The sequence below is a fragment of the Asterias amurensis genome, chromosome 17 (assembly GCF_032118995.1).
Source record: "Asterias amurensis chromosome 17, ASM3211899v1".
Taxonomy (NCBI): Eukaryota; Metazoa; Echinodermata; class Asteroidea; order Forcipulatida; family Asteriidae; genus Asterias; species Asterias amurensis.
Window position 1 is genome coordinate 1,291,593 of NC_092664.1, and position 16,528 is coordinate 1,308,120.

The 16,528-nt window shown below is 38.9% G+C and overlaps 1 protein-coding gene across 3 annotated transcripts; it reads left to right on the forward strand.

Annotated features, from left to right (window-relative positions):
* Nucleotides 1–68: 68 nt before the first annotated feature.
* On the forward strand, nucleotides 69–14,910 carry LOC139949660 (solute carrier family 25 member 32-like). 3 transcript variants are annotated; one of them, XM_071948115.1, is made up of 9 exons: nucleotides 69–195; nucleotides 3,070–3,229; nucleotides 5,924–6,074; nucleotides 6,826–6,911; nucleotides 9,723–9,883; nucleotides 11,533–11,649; nucleotides 12,486–12,631; nucleotides 13,163–13,321; nucleotides 14,315–14,910. In XM_071948115.1, exons 2-8 carry the CDS (start codon nucleotides 3,091–3,093, stop codon nucleotides 13,278–13,280), a joined length of 918 nt encoding a protein of 305 aa, XP_071804216.1. In that variant the 5' UTR covers nucleotides 69–195; nucleotides 3,070–3,090; the 3' UTR covers nucleotides 13,281–13,321; nucleotides 14,315–14,910. The 3 variants fall into 3 exon arrangements, with proteins under 3 accessions (XP_071804216.1, XP_071804215.1, XP_071804217.1); XM_071948114.1 differs by having other exon boundaries at nucleotides 76–174; XM_071948116.1 differs by lacking the exon at nucleotides 69–195 and adding an exon at nucleotides 331–467.
* The last annotated feature ends 1,618 nt before the right edge of the window (nucleotides 14,911–16,528 follow it).

Below are 16,528 nucleotides of genomic sequence, written 5' to 3' on the forward strand. Positions count from 1 at the left end.
ACATACGTATGTGCACACACGTCCGGGTCTGTCCAAACAAGCGCGTGCGCGCGCGAACAATATAAATAGTTTGTGCAGCGCCCTCAAAAGTTAACAAAACATGGCGGCGCCCGTTTCAGCAAGCGTGCGACTGTTGCTGATCAGCTGATGGGAGTACAACTGCAAGTCTAGAGTGTGAGTTTTTATTCGTGCGTGGTAAAAATAAATCCATTGTCCTTAATTCGCTGTATTCGTTTGGCCTGTGTTATCTGGCTCCACAATAAGATTGTAAACGCCCACCCAATCAATACTTTGATCATGGAGGAATTCCTCCATGCTTTGATAGATGTTGGGGCGGGTGGTTATACACCTACCGTAGCGTCATACGTTATCGACCCTCATATGTTTTCGGTCCCCAACTTTGATTCCCGTTTACCGCTAAATTGTGCAAGCTGCACCGGTGACAGAAGCTATGCAGTTTACTCACGGTCTGTATTTTCATCAGGCTTAATCATGCTGAGAATAAAGTTTCCTGTCGTTGGTTATGCTCAAACATTTATAAAATGATTGATTTTTGGTACTAATCACTAGTGCATTATTATGCCAACATTCAAGTGAGTCAAAGAAACATCATCCAACCTCGAAAGTTCAAAACAAAATTACTATCTGCTAGATTGAGTTTCATTCTGCTTTAGTCACTAGATGGATCACGTGAGGTGGTTACTATTTGGGATTCTATGGTGCGCAAATGTGGGGAAAATATTAAAATATTTTAAGTGAAAATGACAATTTGTTTTATTTATTTACTGCATAACTGTTATAAATTCCGATAAGCGTAATAAATATTAAGTCTACATTTAAGAGAAAATATAGATTGGTTTCTTATCTCCTGAAACCAAACATTACTGGTCTGAAATGGGGGAAAATGGATTGTTATGAAGTGTGAGTGCATCAAGGGGGGGGGTGGGTTGTTTTACTTTCATGCCTTATGATATCTCTGGATTCGAATATAGTAGCCATAATGCCTTAGGACAAAAATGTAATTAAATTTGTGAAGTACTAATTGAATAATATTTTTGATTTACTTTGCCCGCCATACAAGCTTCTGAATATTCAATAAAATACCAACCAATGAAAGGTGTGAAACATATGACGTTGCTCCAATGTCGTGCATGCACAAGCACTGTTAATGGCGGACTGTCTCTCGCAACGTAAAACCAAAACTTTGAAAATTTCAACACACCATGAAGTGAAAGTGTAATTGTTAAAAAATTGGATAGATGATTTGAAAAAAAAAAATTTAGTTTTTGATTGTGAACAATTTTCCTGTTATCCTACTGAAAACACATGACACCAGGATACAAACTTTGTAAATGCCGGACATGTTCGCACACACACACATTATGAAATTTGACACGTTTGTCTGAGATTTGGGTATTTTTAAAGCTTTAATAAGTTTTTAGTCCAGAGTGCTATTCATTCAACCAATTAAGCTAAGTCTGGATACTGAACGAAATTCAATTCAATTCTATTTCTAGAGTCTAGTCACTCTAGACACAGTAACAACTGGGGCGCTAGCTTTTTTCAAACTTTTGACATCGGTCATCTACTCCCGAGTCCTAGAACTATTTCGATTTCGTCGTCCGCTATCGTCTCCCGGAAAACGATAGCGGACGAAATCGAAATAGTTCTAGGATTATCGGTCATCTCGCCATCTAGTAAGATAGATGACCGATAATGTCAAAATTTTGATAAAAAGAATTGAGTGCCCCAGTGGGTCTAATTCAATTCAATCATGGATGGAGCAATTCAATTCAATTCACATCATTCCTCAAACAAACTGACAAACACATTTCCAGAAATAATACAGAACTACCATCTTCATTCTTTGTGTATTATGCATTGTAAAATATTTTTAGTCACTTGATTGATCACAAGATTTAGCTAAATTGTTTGAAAAGGAATGTAACAGAATTGGTTTTGCTAGCAAAAAAGTTGCTGGCAGTGTAAGCACTTTATGTAATCCACCATTACATAAACTGACAAACCTGTAGAAGTTTGAGATCGATCGGCCCTCTGGGTCACGAGAAAATAGTGAAAAACGGATTACAAATCTTGCATTGCATCAATGCCAAAACAAAAATGAATAAAACGCTCACTGAGCGATAAACTCAAAACACAAAATTATATTATTTATTTCTCATCAATCAGGAAATTTTAGACAGAAATATTTCAAGGGATGTTTTGTACTATCATCATCAATAGACCGTGTAAGTTTTATGTAGATCTGTGATCTTCACGATTTTTGTTTCTTACCAATTCTATAACATTCTTTTAAACAGATCATAGGGGCCGAATCGTTCAAATAATTCCAGTATTTTAAAGCAGTTTCGGTAATCATGCAGTTTCAGTAATCACACGTCGTTGGGGCCGGAAGTGGGGGGTGCCAATACCAGCATTGGCCCGGTTATGCTCATTTAAAATGGTCACACAGCCCTACGACCTTTCCAAGACCATGCCGATCACCGCGATCTCAAAAAATGTATTAAACCAGGACACAATCGTCGTCAAAATCAAGCACTATTGCAAATTAAAGACTGCACGCAACATTTTCATTCAATGCATTTATTTTGTACAAAAGTACTGCTTCTACGTCAACACTGTTGCTGACTTGCTGTCACTACAATAACACCTAGACCGATGCCGATCTAGTAGTTTTCTACTTCGAACTGGTTGCCAACAGTGCTGCGAGCTCACCAAGACTGCTTGTGCGATAATGGCGTTCATGACTTTTTCCAGCTCATTGTTTACAACCCCTCTACGCTTATTTTGAACATGTTCATAATAAGCGTGGGGAGAGAATGCAGCTTCCCGACCTGGGAGAACCCACCCTGACCAAACCACGCCTATGGAGATCCTCCCACGTTTGGCCCCCGCTTGGTCCACGATTGACCACTCTCTCTGCCACTTTTCCATCGTAGTAGAAGCGGCGTCTATGTGTGAAGGGGGTATAAGTTTCTAAACTTTGTAGATGTTTGAACTTTCAGTTTGAAATTTAACACTTGTAAATTGTCTTTAAAACGTATACAGTGATGAAGTTCTGAACAAAGTATGGCAGCTGACGTTGGAAAAAGTGTGTTTACTGTGTGGACTCAACTCAAGTATGAGCATCTTCTAGCAGGAATCAGTGGGGGTATTCTATCAACACTTGTGCTTCATCCATTGGATCTCATCAAAGTCAGATTTCAAGGTAAACAATGGGTGTGTTTGATTAGCTTCCCTTGGTCGACCCCGGTCTGCCCCTGGTACATTCAAACAGCTTTGACGTCATTCCAGGGGCTCACCCGGGTCAGCCCCAAGTGCCCTGCTTGTGGAGTGGGTCACTTGGGGCTGGCCCATGGGAAGATTAGCGAACCCACCCAATGTATTGCAGTACAGAGTACACAAACAACAACCAGCAGTACTCCCTAGTCATTTACCAAACATTTTGTTGGCTAAAATTTGTGACTAGGACTTTTTAGTAAATCTGCTATCCAACATTTTCATTTATACCTTCTAGTTCAAATTAAGTCATCAAGGAAACAAGATGCCCAGGAAAAAGAGAAAACCTGTGTGCAATAGCTATCATTGCGCCTGTCAGGTGTATGTGAATCCAAACTGATTATTCAAGAATTGTAGGTGAATGTGTTAGGCGGTGCTGACACTAGAACTGGCTAGACCCACAATTACAAAACTTTTAAACCCATGTAATATATTTTTATACTATAGCCTATTATATTCATTGGTTTATTTCATAAAAACATTACAAATGAATTAACAGTATGACAACCGATATAGTTGAATTGCACTAGAACATGTACAGTATAAAAAATTCTTTAAAAAGAGCTAAAAGGTTAAACAGTTAAAACACAATAGGTAATAAGCAAGAATTACTAACAATCAAAACAACAAACAATCAACCACACTTAACAAAAAAGAATGAGACTTAAGGAAAAAAAACACGTTATCAATGGGACAAATTGTGGATAAAAAGCCAGCATTAAAATCCACACATAGTCAAACTAAAAAAGAATTAAAAAAAAAAAAAAAAACACCTCCCTTATCCCTCTTGTCTCTGTATGTTACTGCTAAAAACCCCAATAATTTCCCTCTTTACTCTGTAATGCGGGAAAACTTATTCCTGTCACTGAGGTTGATTGAACAGTTGTTACTTCATCCAGGGGTCGATTTCACTATATTTGCGATCATATCATCGCTAACAAACTTGTGATGAGATCGCAAACCTCAAATCCATCGACGATTGATGACAATTTTACAATTTGTAAAATCTATTATGAAAATGACGGTTTTTGTTTCTGACAACTGTAAATGTCTGCTCCATTTACTCTAAGTAAAGCACCAACTGAACGTCCAGACATATACCACTAATAACTCAGCACAAAATGGCGCAATGTATCATAAATTTGCAATGAACTTTTACTTTGTGGCAACTAACAAGTCATCGCAAGATTGTCATCGCTAATTCAATCTTTACGATGAGTATACTCATCGCAAAGTTTTAGTGAAATCGTTATCCAAAATCCATCGCTAAGTTGCGATGGATTTTGGGTTTAGCGATCGATTTCGGCATTTGCGATTATCAAAACGCATTAGTGAAGTCGGCCTCTGGTGGTCAATAATGAGAGTGTCTGGTGGGTCTGGAAATATGTATGATGGGGATAATCCATCTACATGTAGTTGGAAGCTTCCAGTAACATCAAGGTTGTGCCTTTGCTAATCGAATGCATATCGGGTGGCATCGTTGGCTTGTGCGTAAAGCACTCGCCTCTTACCAAGGTCTTTGGCTGTGCTCCGTGGTCATAATGGGTTGATGTGGCTGGCAGCCAAAGGCGCCCTTGCAAGCCTGCTTCTTGAACACGTTGTAGCCGCGTCCTTTGCAGTTCAGCTCTAGCTGTGAGTAAGGATGATTAGCTCCCCAAACTATTATTATTATAATTATTACATTCCTTGGAATGCTAAACACCTACGGAGCACCATGTGTACAAACAAGTATTTGGGTTCACAGAACACTAGTCCAAGTGCCAGATACACTTGCCATAAATAATACTACACAACTTACTTACCATGAAAACCTTTCCAAGAAATTATATTAAAATCTGCAACCTCTTAGCCTCTTCCAGTAAAAACTATCCAAGTTGTTTTATTTCAAAAAGGAACTGGCTGAATGGATTGGTTCCTAATAGTTTGGAAGGTGAACCTAGTGTTACAGATAAAATAGTTATAAAATGCTTAACTGCATGGAATGGCCCTCTGAAGTCAGAAAAAATGGCTTTGTATCTGGGCATTTTGATTATATTGTACTTGACCACATGTAACCATTTAAAGGCAGTGGACATTATTGGTAATTACTCAAAATAATTATTAGCATAAAACCTTTCTTGGTGACAAGTAATGGGGAGAGGTTGGTGGTATAAAACATTGTGAGAAACAGCTCCCTCTGAAGTGCCATAGTTTTGGAGAAAGAAGTAATTTTCCACGAATTTGATTTTGAGACCTCAAGTTTAGAACTTGAGGTCTCGAAATCAACCATCTAAACGCACACAACTTCATGTGACAAGGGTGTTTTCTTCTTTCATTATTATCTCGCAACTTTGATGATCGATTGAGCTCAAATTTTCACAGTTTGTTATTTTATGCATATGTTGAGATACACCAACTGTGAAGGCTAGTCTTTGACAAATACCAATAGTGTCCACTGCCTTTAAAGGGTATTGTTGTGGTTTGTTTTAAAAAAGAAATTTAAAGTTGTGATCAGGAAATTACATACAATGAATGAGTAAGATCTTGTGAGCTGTTTAATGTGTACACATTGATGTTTTCCAATTGATTTCTTATTTTTGAAATAGACAATAGATTAAATTTTTGTTTGAAATTTGTTTTCAAGTAAATGATGGGAACGTAGGGCGTCCAAGGTATCAAAGCATATATGATGCATTCCAAAGTATCATCCGACAAAATGGCTGGCGAGGACTGTATCAGGGAGTGACACCTAATATATGGGGAGCCGGAGCGTCGTGGGGGTTCTACTTCTTCTTGTAAGTCAACTTTATACATTTTAAATGGGCCTTATTCTGGAGGTTACTCAGAGTATATTCATGACCACATTGTTCTCAGATATTGCCATCATTTATAGCACGTTTTGTGTCTGTGCACAAGCACAAAGGCTCTGTAAAGTGTATTTATAAATACCTCAGACAGTTTTGTTATTCCTATTGGTGGAGAGCGCCTCATGTGGGGGTGTTTAAACGGTTGATAATGACTAGCTGGAGCTCTGTTTATACATGTAACCGGTTGTTTTCGGATACTACTCGCTAGTCTTGGTGCAAGACATTTCTTGTTACCAGCGATGCGGGCGCTGTCGGTGAGTTGGCCGTGCTGAAAATGAGAACGTCTTGCACCAAGACTATACCCGCACGAACGGATCCTGAAACTGTCGTCTCGGGCATGACGATGCAACCGAGCCAAAGGTGAGGGCCTTTATCACACAGCAACGACCCTGCCGGTTTTAAACGGCCGTTTAAGAACTCATAGCTACCCTTTTATTCCCTTATTTAAGAACTCGTTGCTACCCTTTTATTATTGGTTTGTAAAAAACAAAAAGTTTATTTCTGTTGGTTTCTGTTGTTTTGTTGGGTCATTTTCGTTTATTATTTGTTTTCTTGTTTTTTTGTTTTATTTGACAACCAATCTAACTTCCTTTTTTTAATTTTAACAAGAAGGTGCTTTTCATAGGTTTTCAAAGTTAGATAATACACAGGTTTTGATGTTATTATGGTTTGTTGACAGTTACAATGCCATAAAGGCCTATATGGAGGATGGGCGTACAGGAACTCTTGGACCGGTCAATCATATGGCAGCAGCTGCTGAGTCAGGTAACAATAAACAAAGACTAAAGAGCATGTAATTGGAAATGATGTTGCTCTGAATTCAAGAACTGCATAGATAGTATACCGCACGATACATAACAGTACTTTATACCGTGGGGTCGAAGCATGTTTTTTCGAGGTATCAACGAGGCCGGATCATGGCTTTGTTTGTATGAGGTACAACAATCTTGAATAACCATGCTTCGACCCCATGGTATCAAGTTCTGTTATGTACTGGTATCTATGCAGTTTATGAATTCAGAGCAGCGGGCCGGTGCTTGCGTAAAGAGCCTTGGACAAGGCTACTATACCCAGGGTTACGGTCGAAAGATGGGTTAGCAACATCTTTGAGTCATCATAGTGAATGGCAAAGGCACTATTGGTATCAACAGCATGATGTTTTCAACAATGACTGGCAGCAATGGCATGGTTGATGATCATCGCTAGTGAAGCAAGATCTGGGAGATGTATAGTGGACCACTCTTTTTATCAAGTCATCTCAATCCCTTAGTGGATTTATTTAAACGTATACCTTTCAATTGTCATTGCAATTGTCATTGCAAGCAGATCAGCGATAAGGGCCGCTGTCTGAAACGAAATGGAGAACCGGTATCAAAGCCGTCTGGAAGGAAAGGGCTCACGCCCCCGGTGCCGACACCGACATTGGCACTGGATAGGGCGACATCCCTTGAGTTCGTAGGTCCAAATCCGGAGACTTCAATGGGAAAATGCATTGCCAAGGCAGCTCGAGCTGGCGAGCCGTCGGCTTGACAGGAGATGGAGGCAGAGAGCAACCTGTTGAGGTCTCTCTGAGGTATCCAAGAAACCGTGACTAGGACGGGTGAAACCCGGCAAGCGGTAAGTTGATGTACAGTTGAGCTAACACCGGCAAATCCAACCCAAACACCTGCAGGAAGGAAAAGTGAATACAAATGCGTTCAGAGCCTATACAAGTACAAAAAGCGGATACTTGTAGCTGAGATCTTGGATAACTAGGCCTGCGAGAAATGCAAACGCGATCGTAAGGAAGTCAAAGACATTCTACAGGGAGAAACTGGAGGAAACTCCTGAGATTGCAGGGCTCAGGGACTGGAGTGGCATTAAGATCTCCCAAGTTGCTGACGAACCATCTGAACTCACCAAACCAGAAACAGAGTCTCTAATCCATGGAGCACCCTGGGTCCTGACGGTATCACCGTTAACAACTTGAGGTCTATGAACATGGAGTCAATGTCAAACATGCTTTTGGCATGGATGCTGTTTGAGAAGGTCCCCTAGAACACGAAAGGTGCGAGATCCGTCTTACTCCCAAACTAAATCCTGACTGCATTTGAGTCAAAGACAGCGGGGTGGGGGGGGGGGAGTTGGCAGCCCAAGGGTGTGCTCAGAATTTGTTTTTTGATCAACACACTGGTAAACACTGCCAAAGAACGTTGGTTGCCTACATTGATGGCATTCCTCGGTGTGTCTGAGGCATTTGGCGAGAGATGCTCTGTCTCCGCCTTTTTGCAGATGACATCGCGAAAGTTGGGAGGTCAAGTCTGGACTAACAATGGTTGCTTGACATTGCCGACAACTTTTGTCTGTGAACAGGGCTCCGTATGAATGTGGGAAAGTGCGCCGCTTTTCACATATAGCTCTTGAGGAGCAGATCGTATTCAGTCAATGGAGGGTACCCTGGGAGCATCGCCAATCCCCTGGATCCAACCCGATGAGACAACCAAGTACTTGGGACAACATGTAAGACCATGGCGCGGTGTTGAAACGGGCTGACCTAGGGGAAAGGTTTGGATTGAGTGGATAGGGAAAGTCCTGCTCAAACCAGCGCAGAAGGTTGACTTAGTCCATAATCTTGTCATCCCGAGATTGCAGTTCCCACTGTCTATGACAAGAGCAAGCGGTAACGCCCTGCAAGCTCTTGATAGTACAATCTGTGGGGGCAGTGAAAGAGTGGCTGAAGCTCCCTCAGTGTACGACAAATAGAAGGATGAAGCCCATGGTAATAAGTGGATTGTAGCACAGTTGCACACGAACAACTACCCCCTACGCAAGCCTATATTAAGAGGTTGAGAGGGAGACCTGCCTATCCGGCCTATGCCCCAAAGTGCAGGGGCGCAGATTGTGAGACACAAGAAGATCTGAGACGTGCTCGTAGATTGAGTTGTGGCTCACAAAACGCAAAGATGGCAGGTCAGACTTGAGGTTACATGCAAGGACAAGTTGAGAGCAACATAACGCCCAGATCTGGTGTTCATGGACAATGGACATACGATTGTGGTAGACATCACTGTCCGGTTCGAAAGCAACAGAAGTATAGAGAGCGTGTTTCCAAATACCGGAGCTGTGTGGAGTAATTGAAAGCCATCACTGGTGCCATTCCATTATTAAATTCAGATTGTCTACGAAACATTTGTATTATTTTGTTAAAGGCACTGGACACAATTGGTAATTACTCAAAATGAGTGTTGGTATAAAAACTTACTTGGAGAGCTGTTGATAGTATAAAATATTGTGACAAACCGCTCCTTCTGAAGTACGTAGTTTTCAAGATATTTGAATTTGATTTCGAGACCTCAGAATTAGTTTTTGAGGTCCCGAAATCAAGCATCTGAGAGCACACAACTTCGTGTGACAAGGGTGTTTTTTTCTTCCATTATTATCTTGCAACTTTAATTGCAACCAATTGAGTTCATATTTTCACAGGTTTGTTATTTTATGCAAATGTTGAGATACACCAAGTAAGAAGACTGGTCTTTGACAATTAGCAAAGGTGTCTAGTGTCTTTAAACACTTTCTTGTTACTATTCTTGTATGCAGGTGTGATGACGTTACTTATAACGAACCCAATATGGGTAACCAAGACTCGTCTATGCTTGCAGTATGAAGGAATTGGCAGAAATACAACTGGCAAATACAACGGCATGTTGGATGCACTGGCCAAGATATACAAATTTGAAGGTGTACGTGGACTTTACAAGGTAACTTTATCATCTTCTTAGGAAATGGCTCGTAGGTTTTTAGTCAAATGAAACATTATTCCTTATCATGATGCAGAGTTTTAACCAAGATTAATCAAATAAGGGTGTTTTTTCTTCCATTATTCTCTCGCAACTTTGATGACCAATTGAGTTCAAATTTTCACAGGTTTGTTATTTTATGCATATGTTGAGATACACCAAGTTAGCGCTTATAGGAAAGTTGCCATTGTCTTTATTCAGTGGAATAAGGAGATTGAAATGTCTACAAAACCGAGATATACACAGTGGGCTTCCAACCAATTGCTAAAAAAAAGCCTTAAAATCTGTTGCTAGTTTGGCAATAAATGTTCAGCACTGTTCCTATCTCAAGAATATATGTGAGACTGCTGACCCCTCCTCAAACTACTCACATTTTTATTGTTGAAAACTGCATTATTTCATGAAAATGATGGTTTACAAGGCGGTTTATATGGCGTCCAAAATAATAATAATATCGCAGTCTTATATAGCGCACATATCTACCAAACAAGGTACTCAAGGCGCCGAGTATATACAAACTCTCAGAAAGATAGGTTATTGCAGTGATGAATTTTGAGACCCATTTATGTAGCACCTTATAAGGTTTTACAAGGTGCTACGGCACATACAGCAGCCACAGCCAGGAACACCGGGGCAAACCCCTTCTCTTTTTGATAAGTGCACTGGGTTCTTTTACATGCTTTACATAACACATGGGACCAACGGCTTTACGTCCCATCCGAAGGATGAAGCAATGGTTAAGTGTCTTGTGCAAGGACACAGTGTCACGGCTGGGGATTCGAACCCACTTTCTGCTGATCAGAAACTGGCACTGCCTAACAGTGTATGCTGCCATGGGATGTGAATCTTGTGAAATGAGTAGCTTCTTGAAGGAAAATTTTATTTATGAAGCTTTGAAATTATTTTGTCCTAGAGGTGGACCCTCATATCCAGGAGTACTCACTGTGGTATAATAGGAAAGTGAAAGATCGCCAAGGCTACCATGTATATTTGTGTGTTATGACTTCTAACAAATGTTGTTTAAAGGCACTGGACACTATTGGTCATTACTATACCTCATACATATTCATGACCGAGAGTTGAGTTCTCATTGGTCCATTCATCATCACGTGCCAGGTGGTATTTTTGCTAATTCTATAGCACAGGAGTAATCACGCACTGTATGGTAAATGGGGAGCTAATATCGACCAGTCGCCCTCAAACCATGTAATATTTGTACTCAAAATAATTGTTAGCATAAAAACTTACTTGGTAACAAGCAATGGAGAGCTGTTGAAAGTATAAAACATTGTGAGAAATAGCTCCCTCTGAAGTAATATAGTTTTTTGAGAAAGAAGCCATTTATTACTAAAATTTTGAATTGAATTCGAGACCTCAGCTGGGTCTCGAATTCAAGTATCTAAGTGTGACAAGGGTGTTCTTTCTTCCATTATTCTCTCGCAACTTCGCCGACCAATTTTCACAGGTTTAATACTTCATGCATAGTGGGATACACCAAGTGAGAAGACTGTTCTTTGACAATTACCAAACGTGTCAAGTGCCTTTAATGTAGGAAATACTTCAGTCACATTCCTTTGGTCATTAATTCATTATGTGGTTTTTTCTTTAAGGGATTAGTACCTGGCCTGTTTGGTGTGTCACATGGTGCATTACAGTTTATGGCTTACGAAGAGCTTAAACAAATACGAAGTACATTCTCATCAGATCCTACGAGCAACCAAAAACTTGTAAGTAGTATTTAAGTTCACCTTTTGAATCAGTTTGAGCTGAAAATGTAACGGAAAATGATAAGAAGGTTTTGAATTTTTTTATATATTTTTTTTGTCTGAAGGCCACTTCAAGGTGTGGGCTACAACTTTTTTTTTCCAGGGGGCCGTTGCCACCTACTCCTAGGACTGAAATAAGGTTACCCCTTTTACAGTCCATATGGAAGTAGTCTTGGGTATCATCAGTCTGAAGCCTGGCCGGTAGAGCAGAAAGCTGAAAGTTTTGTAAAACAACTTTCCGGGTGTATACAGAAGCGGGTTTTTGCGACTTTCATTTGTATTTCCGTAGAAGTTGTCCATGTCTTTCAGTGTTTACTTGTCATCTAAATTATTAAAGCTTGGGTCAACCTCTACCTTTCACACTTTGCAATCTGCCCATCTGCCCGCGATTAGTAGTCCGGCGTGGGGACAAGGTTGGACCAGATTCTACACCATTTTGAATCTTTGTCCGCACCGTCTTGGATCGCCATCTTACTTTTGACTGTTGTTCAAATGCTTGCCCCTTATGCCAGGGCCATGGTTTTTATCATTGTTCGCTATGTGCCACGTTTGCCCATGCTTTCAGTAACATAGTTTTCATTTCACTGGAACATTATGTTGTTTACACATCTTCTGGGTAAAGAAGTGGTTAACAAAATCATTGGAAATGGTTTACTGCATTATGTTGCTAAAGCATGCTTAATTGGGTTGACACATGGGCATTTTGTGTGCTTTTTTTCCCTTGTTAATACATCAAAGATGGCGGTCGATGACGCGTATTGCAATCCATCTATACTTCACCTTTTGTATATTCACAGGGTTCTTTGGAGTACATTGTATGTGCTGCTCTATCTAAGATGTTTGCTGTAATAACAACATATCCGTATCAAGTTGTACGATCCCGATTACAAGATCAACATCAATCTTATGATGGTGTATATGACACAATCCGACAGACATTTAGGTAAGACTTCATTCAAGAAATGTTATCAGAAATCAGTATATGACACAATCCGACAGACATTTAGGTAAGACTTCATTCAAGAAATGTTATCAGAAATCAGTATATGACACAATCCGACAGACATTTAGGTAAGACTTCATTCAAGAAATATTGTCAGAAACCAGTATATGACACAATCCGACAGACATTTAGGTAAGACTACATTCAAGAAATGTTATCAGAAACCGGTATATGACACAATCCGACAGACATTTAGGTAAGACTTCATTCAGAAATGTTATCAGAAATCAGTATATGACACAATCCGACAGACATTTAGGTAAGACTTCATTCAGAAATGTTATCAGAAACCGGTATATGACACAATCCGACAGACATTTAGGTAAGACTTCATTCAAGAAATTTTATCAGAAATTTTGTTTTAGTATTTTTATTTACTTTATGTAATGTTACAAATTATAATGGCTGTTACATTACATTGAAAACCAATTATGTGGTATGAAATTCATTTTTATTTGTTTTGTTCTGAAGGCGGGAAAGATTCCTTGGTTTTTATAAAGGCTTGGTTCCCAATCTACTGCGAGTGGTTCCAGCTTGCTGCATCACGTTTGTTGTATATGAGAAAGTAACTTCAATCCTGGTTCCATGATGGATTCATATTTTCTGTCTGAAGAAACAACTTGACAAAAGGTATCAAATATTTATACAAGAAGTATCTTTCTGTTTGTTTGTTTGTTTGTTTGTTTGTTTGTTTGTTTGTTTGTTTGTTTGTTTGTTTATTTGTTTGTTTGTTTGTTTGTTTGTTTGTTTGTTTGTTTGTTTGTTTGTTTGTTTGTTTGTTTGTTTGTTTGTTTGTTTGTTTGTTTGTTTGTTTGTTTGTTTGTTTGTTTGTTTGTTTGTTTGTTTGTTTGTTCGTTCGTTCATTCTTTTGTTCTTTCTTTCGTTCGCTGGTCTTTTGTTCGTTCATTGTTTGTTCGTGGGGGTTTGTTTGTTTGTTTGTTTGTTTGTATGTTTGTTTGTTTGTTTGTTTGCTTGTTTGTTTGTTTGTTTATTTATTTTCAGTCAAGTATTAAGCAAGTCATAAAACAATGCCATTGAATGGCTTTGAAGAAAATAATACATATTGAGCGTAGGTCATATATAAAACCATTGGGATTGTATTGATGCCTAAATAGACTTGAGGACAATTCAAGAAACCTTCCTTATTAAAGTGTTCAGTGTTGTGTACATTATATTCACTACTAGTACTAGCCCTGGCGGCCTTACACTGTGGTATGATACTACAGTGACGTCCTGGATATCAGGGTCCAATTCTAGGGCGGAAAATTTTCAAAGCTTCATAACTCAAATCCTACCTGCAAGAAGCCACTAATTTCAAAAGATTGACATTCCATGGCAGCATATATTTTTCTGCGGTGGGTTTTGTCCGTTAAATATCCCTCACAAATCTGTCATTTTCGTGAAATAATGCAGCTCTCAACGTTAAGAAATCCCTGTTGTGATTTTCTGCGGAGCGAAACAGCTAATAATGACTGAATCTTATGAAATAATTTTCCAAACACCATCTATTTATACTGCATATAAAATTCAACAAGAAAAGTCTATTAAGATCAACGTGTCTTTTTTTAAATCCTTGTGTAAAATCGCTGTCACTTTATTCTGTATGGTTTTGTTTCCTTTTAGGTGTCTTTTATTGAGTATGAGCGGAGGGGGAGATAGTGGAAAGTCAAGTTATTCTCCAAGCTAACTGTATCACCATAAGCCAAGGCAAACCAAACACGGATTGTGACAGAGAAGGCAGAACTTGACCAATCAATATTTTAAAGTTTGTGATCCTTCCAAGAAGCAGTAAATTCAAATAGTTTTTGCAAACTTCTAATAAACTATCCATTATTTTCATGCTATAAGTTTTGATTTAAAAATATAAGCGTTCCTTTGTTTTGATTTATTTCATTTACAATTTTAAAACGGAATTGTATAAGTGATCTTTTTCTCACATCTGTCCCAATTACTAATGTGACATCCATAAGACTAAAAATGTCCCTATCTAGCCATCATTTATCCATTCAATCTGTACTCCCCATCGCATGGCCGGCGCAAATAAGGTCGTCAGTGCCTGCTGTACCCTGAGTACATCAGACAATTAGTTTCTCCGGATTTTCTGCTCTCCCCGCTTGAGATTCAGAGAATAGAACAAGACAGAGAATGGGAAAAGCTTGTGTCTGCCTGCTGTGCAGCCAACTGATGATGATGATGATGATGATGATGATGATGATGATGATGATTTTGATGAATGAGTCAACAATTTGCGGGCATATTTTTCCCTAAAAAGATTTTGTTTTTTTCTCCAAGTTTCTTTAGATTTCTTATTCATTTGCATTCATTATGAATCTTTTTATAACACTCAAGCAGATCCTTGCCATTTGATTGGAGGATTGTTCGGTCAAGTGATAGCAAATAAATTTACCAATACCATTGCATGCTATGTCTTTCACCTTGCATTTTTCATTCCATCCGATTTGTTCTATTGCAAGTGCACCTGTCTTTGATAATGCATGCAGGATTAGGCTTTCAGGGCCCAATTTCATGTCTCTGCTTTTTACCACAGAACCTGTTGCTTCCGTAAGCGTTGATTCAGTGCTTACGGTAAGCGTTGATTCAGTGCTTACGGTAAGCGTTGATTCAGTGCTTACGGTAAGCGTCGATTCAGTGCTACGGTAAGCAGAGCCATCAAATTGGCCCAGTTTTGCTCCAACCAAAATCACAAAGATCTACTTTGGATGTTTTATAAAACAAATAATGAATATTTTTCATTCCTGCAACAGTAAGAATATTAACATTCGTTTAAAGATGGAATTTCCATTCGCCTCGTTGAATAGAACATTCGATCTTTCAACTCATGAAAATATTTACACCATTGCACTCATAAACATTTGTTATTTGTAATGTACGAGAAACATGCACTAGCTAGAAGTCTTTTATTATTTTAGTGAGAAATTACCTCCCTCTCTCTCAAAAACTACGTTTCCCACACTGTTTTATACTATCAACAGCTCTCCAATGCTCGTTATCAAGTCAGTTTTTAAGTTAACATTGTTATGAGTAATTACCAAACGTGTACCTTCCCTCTAAACCCAACTAAAATAAGAAACTTTGTGTGGTCAATAATTGACTGATTCAGAAAGTGATCCCTTACTGGGTACTTCTACTTTCAGTCATCTTTAACGTAAATAAACATATATTACCCAGGTAGTTATTGTGGGCACATTGTATGGATGGATTGTATGTATATTGGATTATCATGTCTCAAAACGGTTGACAAGAGCACCACGCATACTTGCAACACACTGCGGCAATGTCACGTGAATTTGACAACAGCAATTTGCCCATGTTGACAATTTGTTTCTCTTGAACATTTAAAGTTAAACTAGGTGACCCTTTTATGTTTCTGTAGTTATATAAACTGACAATATTTTATTAAACACATTTGTTCATCTATATGCCACCCGGATTATGTTAATTTTTAAATGTTAATTATGTTAATTTTTAAATGTTAATTATGTTAAATTAAATTTGCTATTTGACAAAACTATCAGCGTTAAACCACATGCAAAATAGTAACCTTTTTTGTATCGTCTTACCTATATACACTGATGTGTTAGCACTGTATACTCAGTACTTTTCCGAGTTCTGTAAACAAAATCACCGGCATTTTACTCGGGTGGGATTCGAACCCACGACCTCTGCAATCAGCTGGCGTTTATTAAGGGAATAAAAGAGTAGTAACTCGTTCTTAAACTGACGTTTAAAACATTGCAGGGTCGTGGCAGTGCGGTAAAAGGCCCGAACCGCCGTTTAAGAAATCGTCGCTACCCTTTTATTCCCTTGATAAACGTC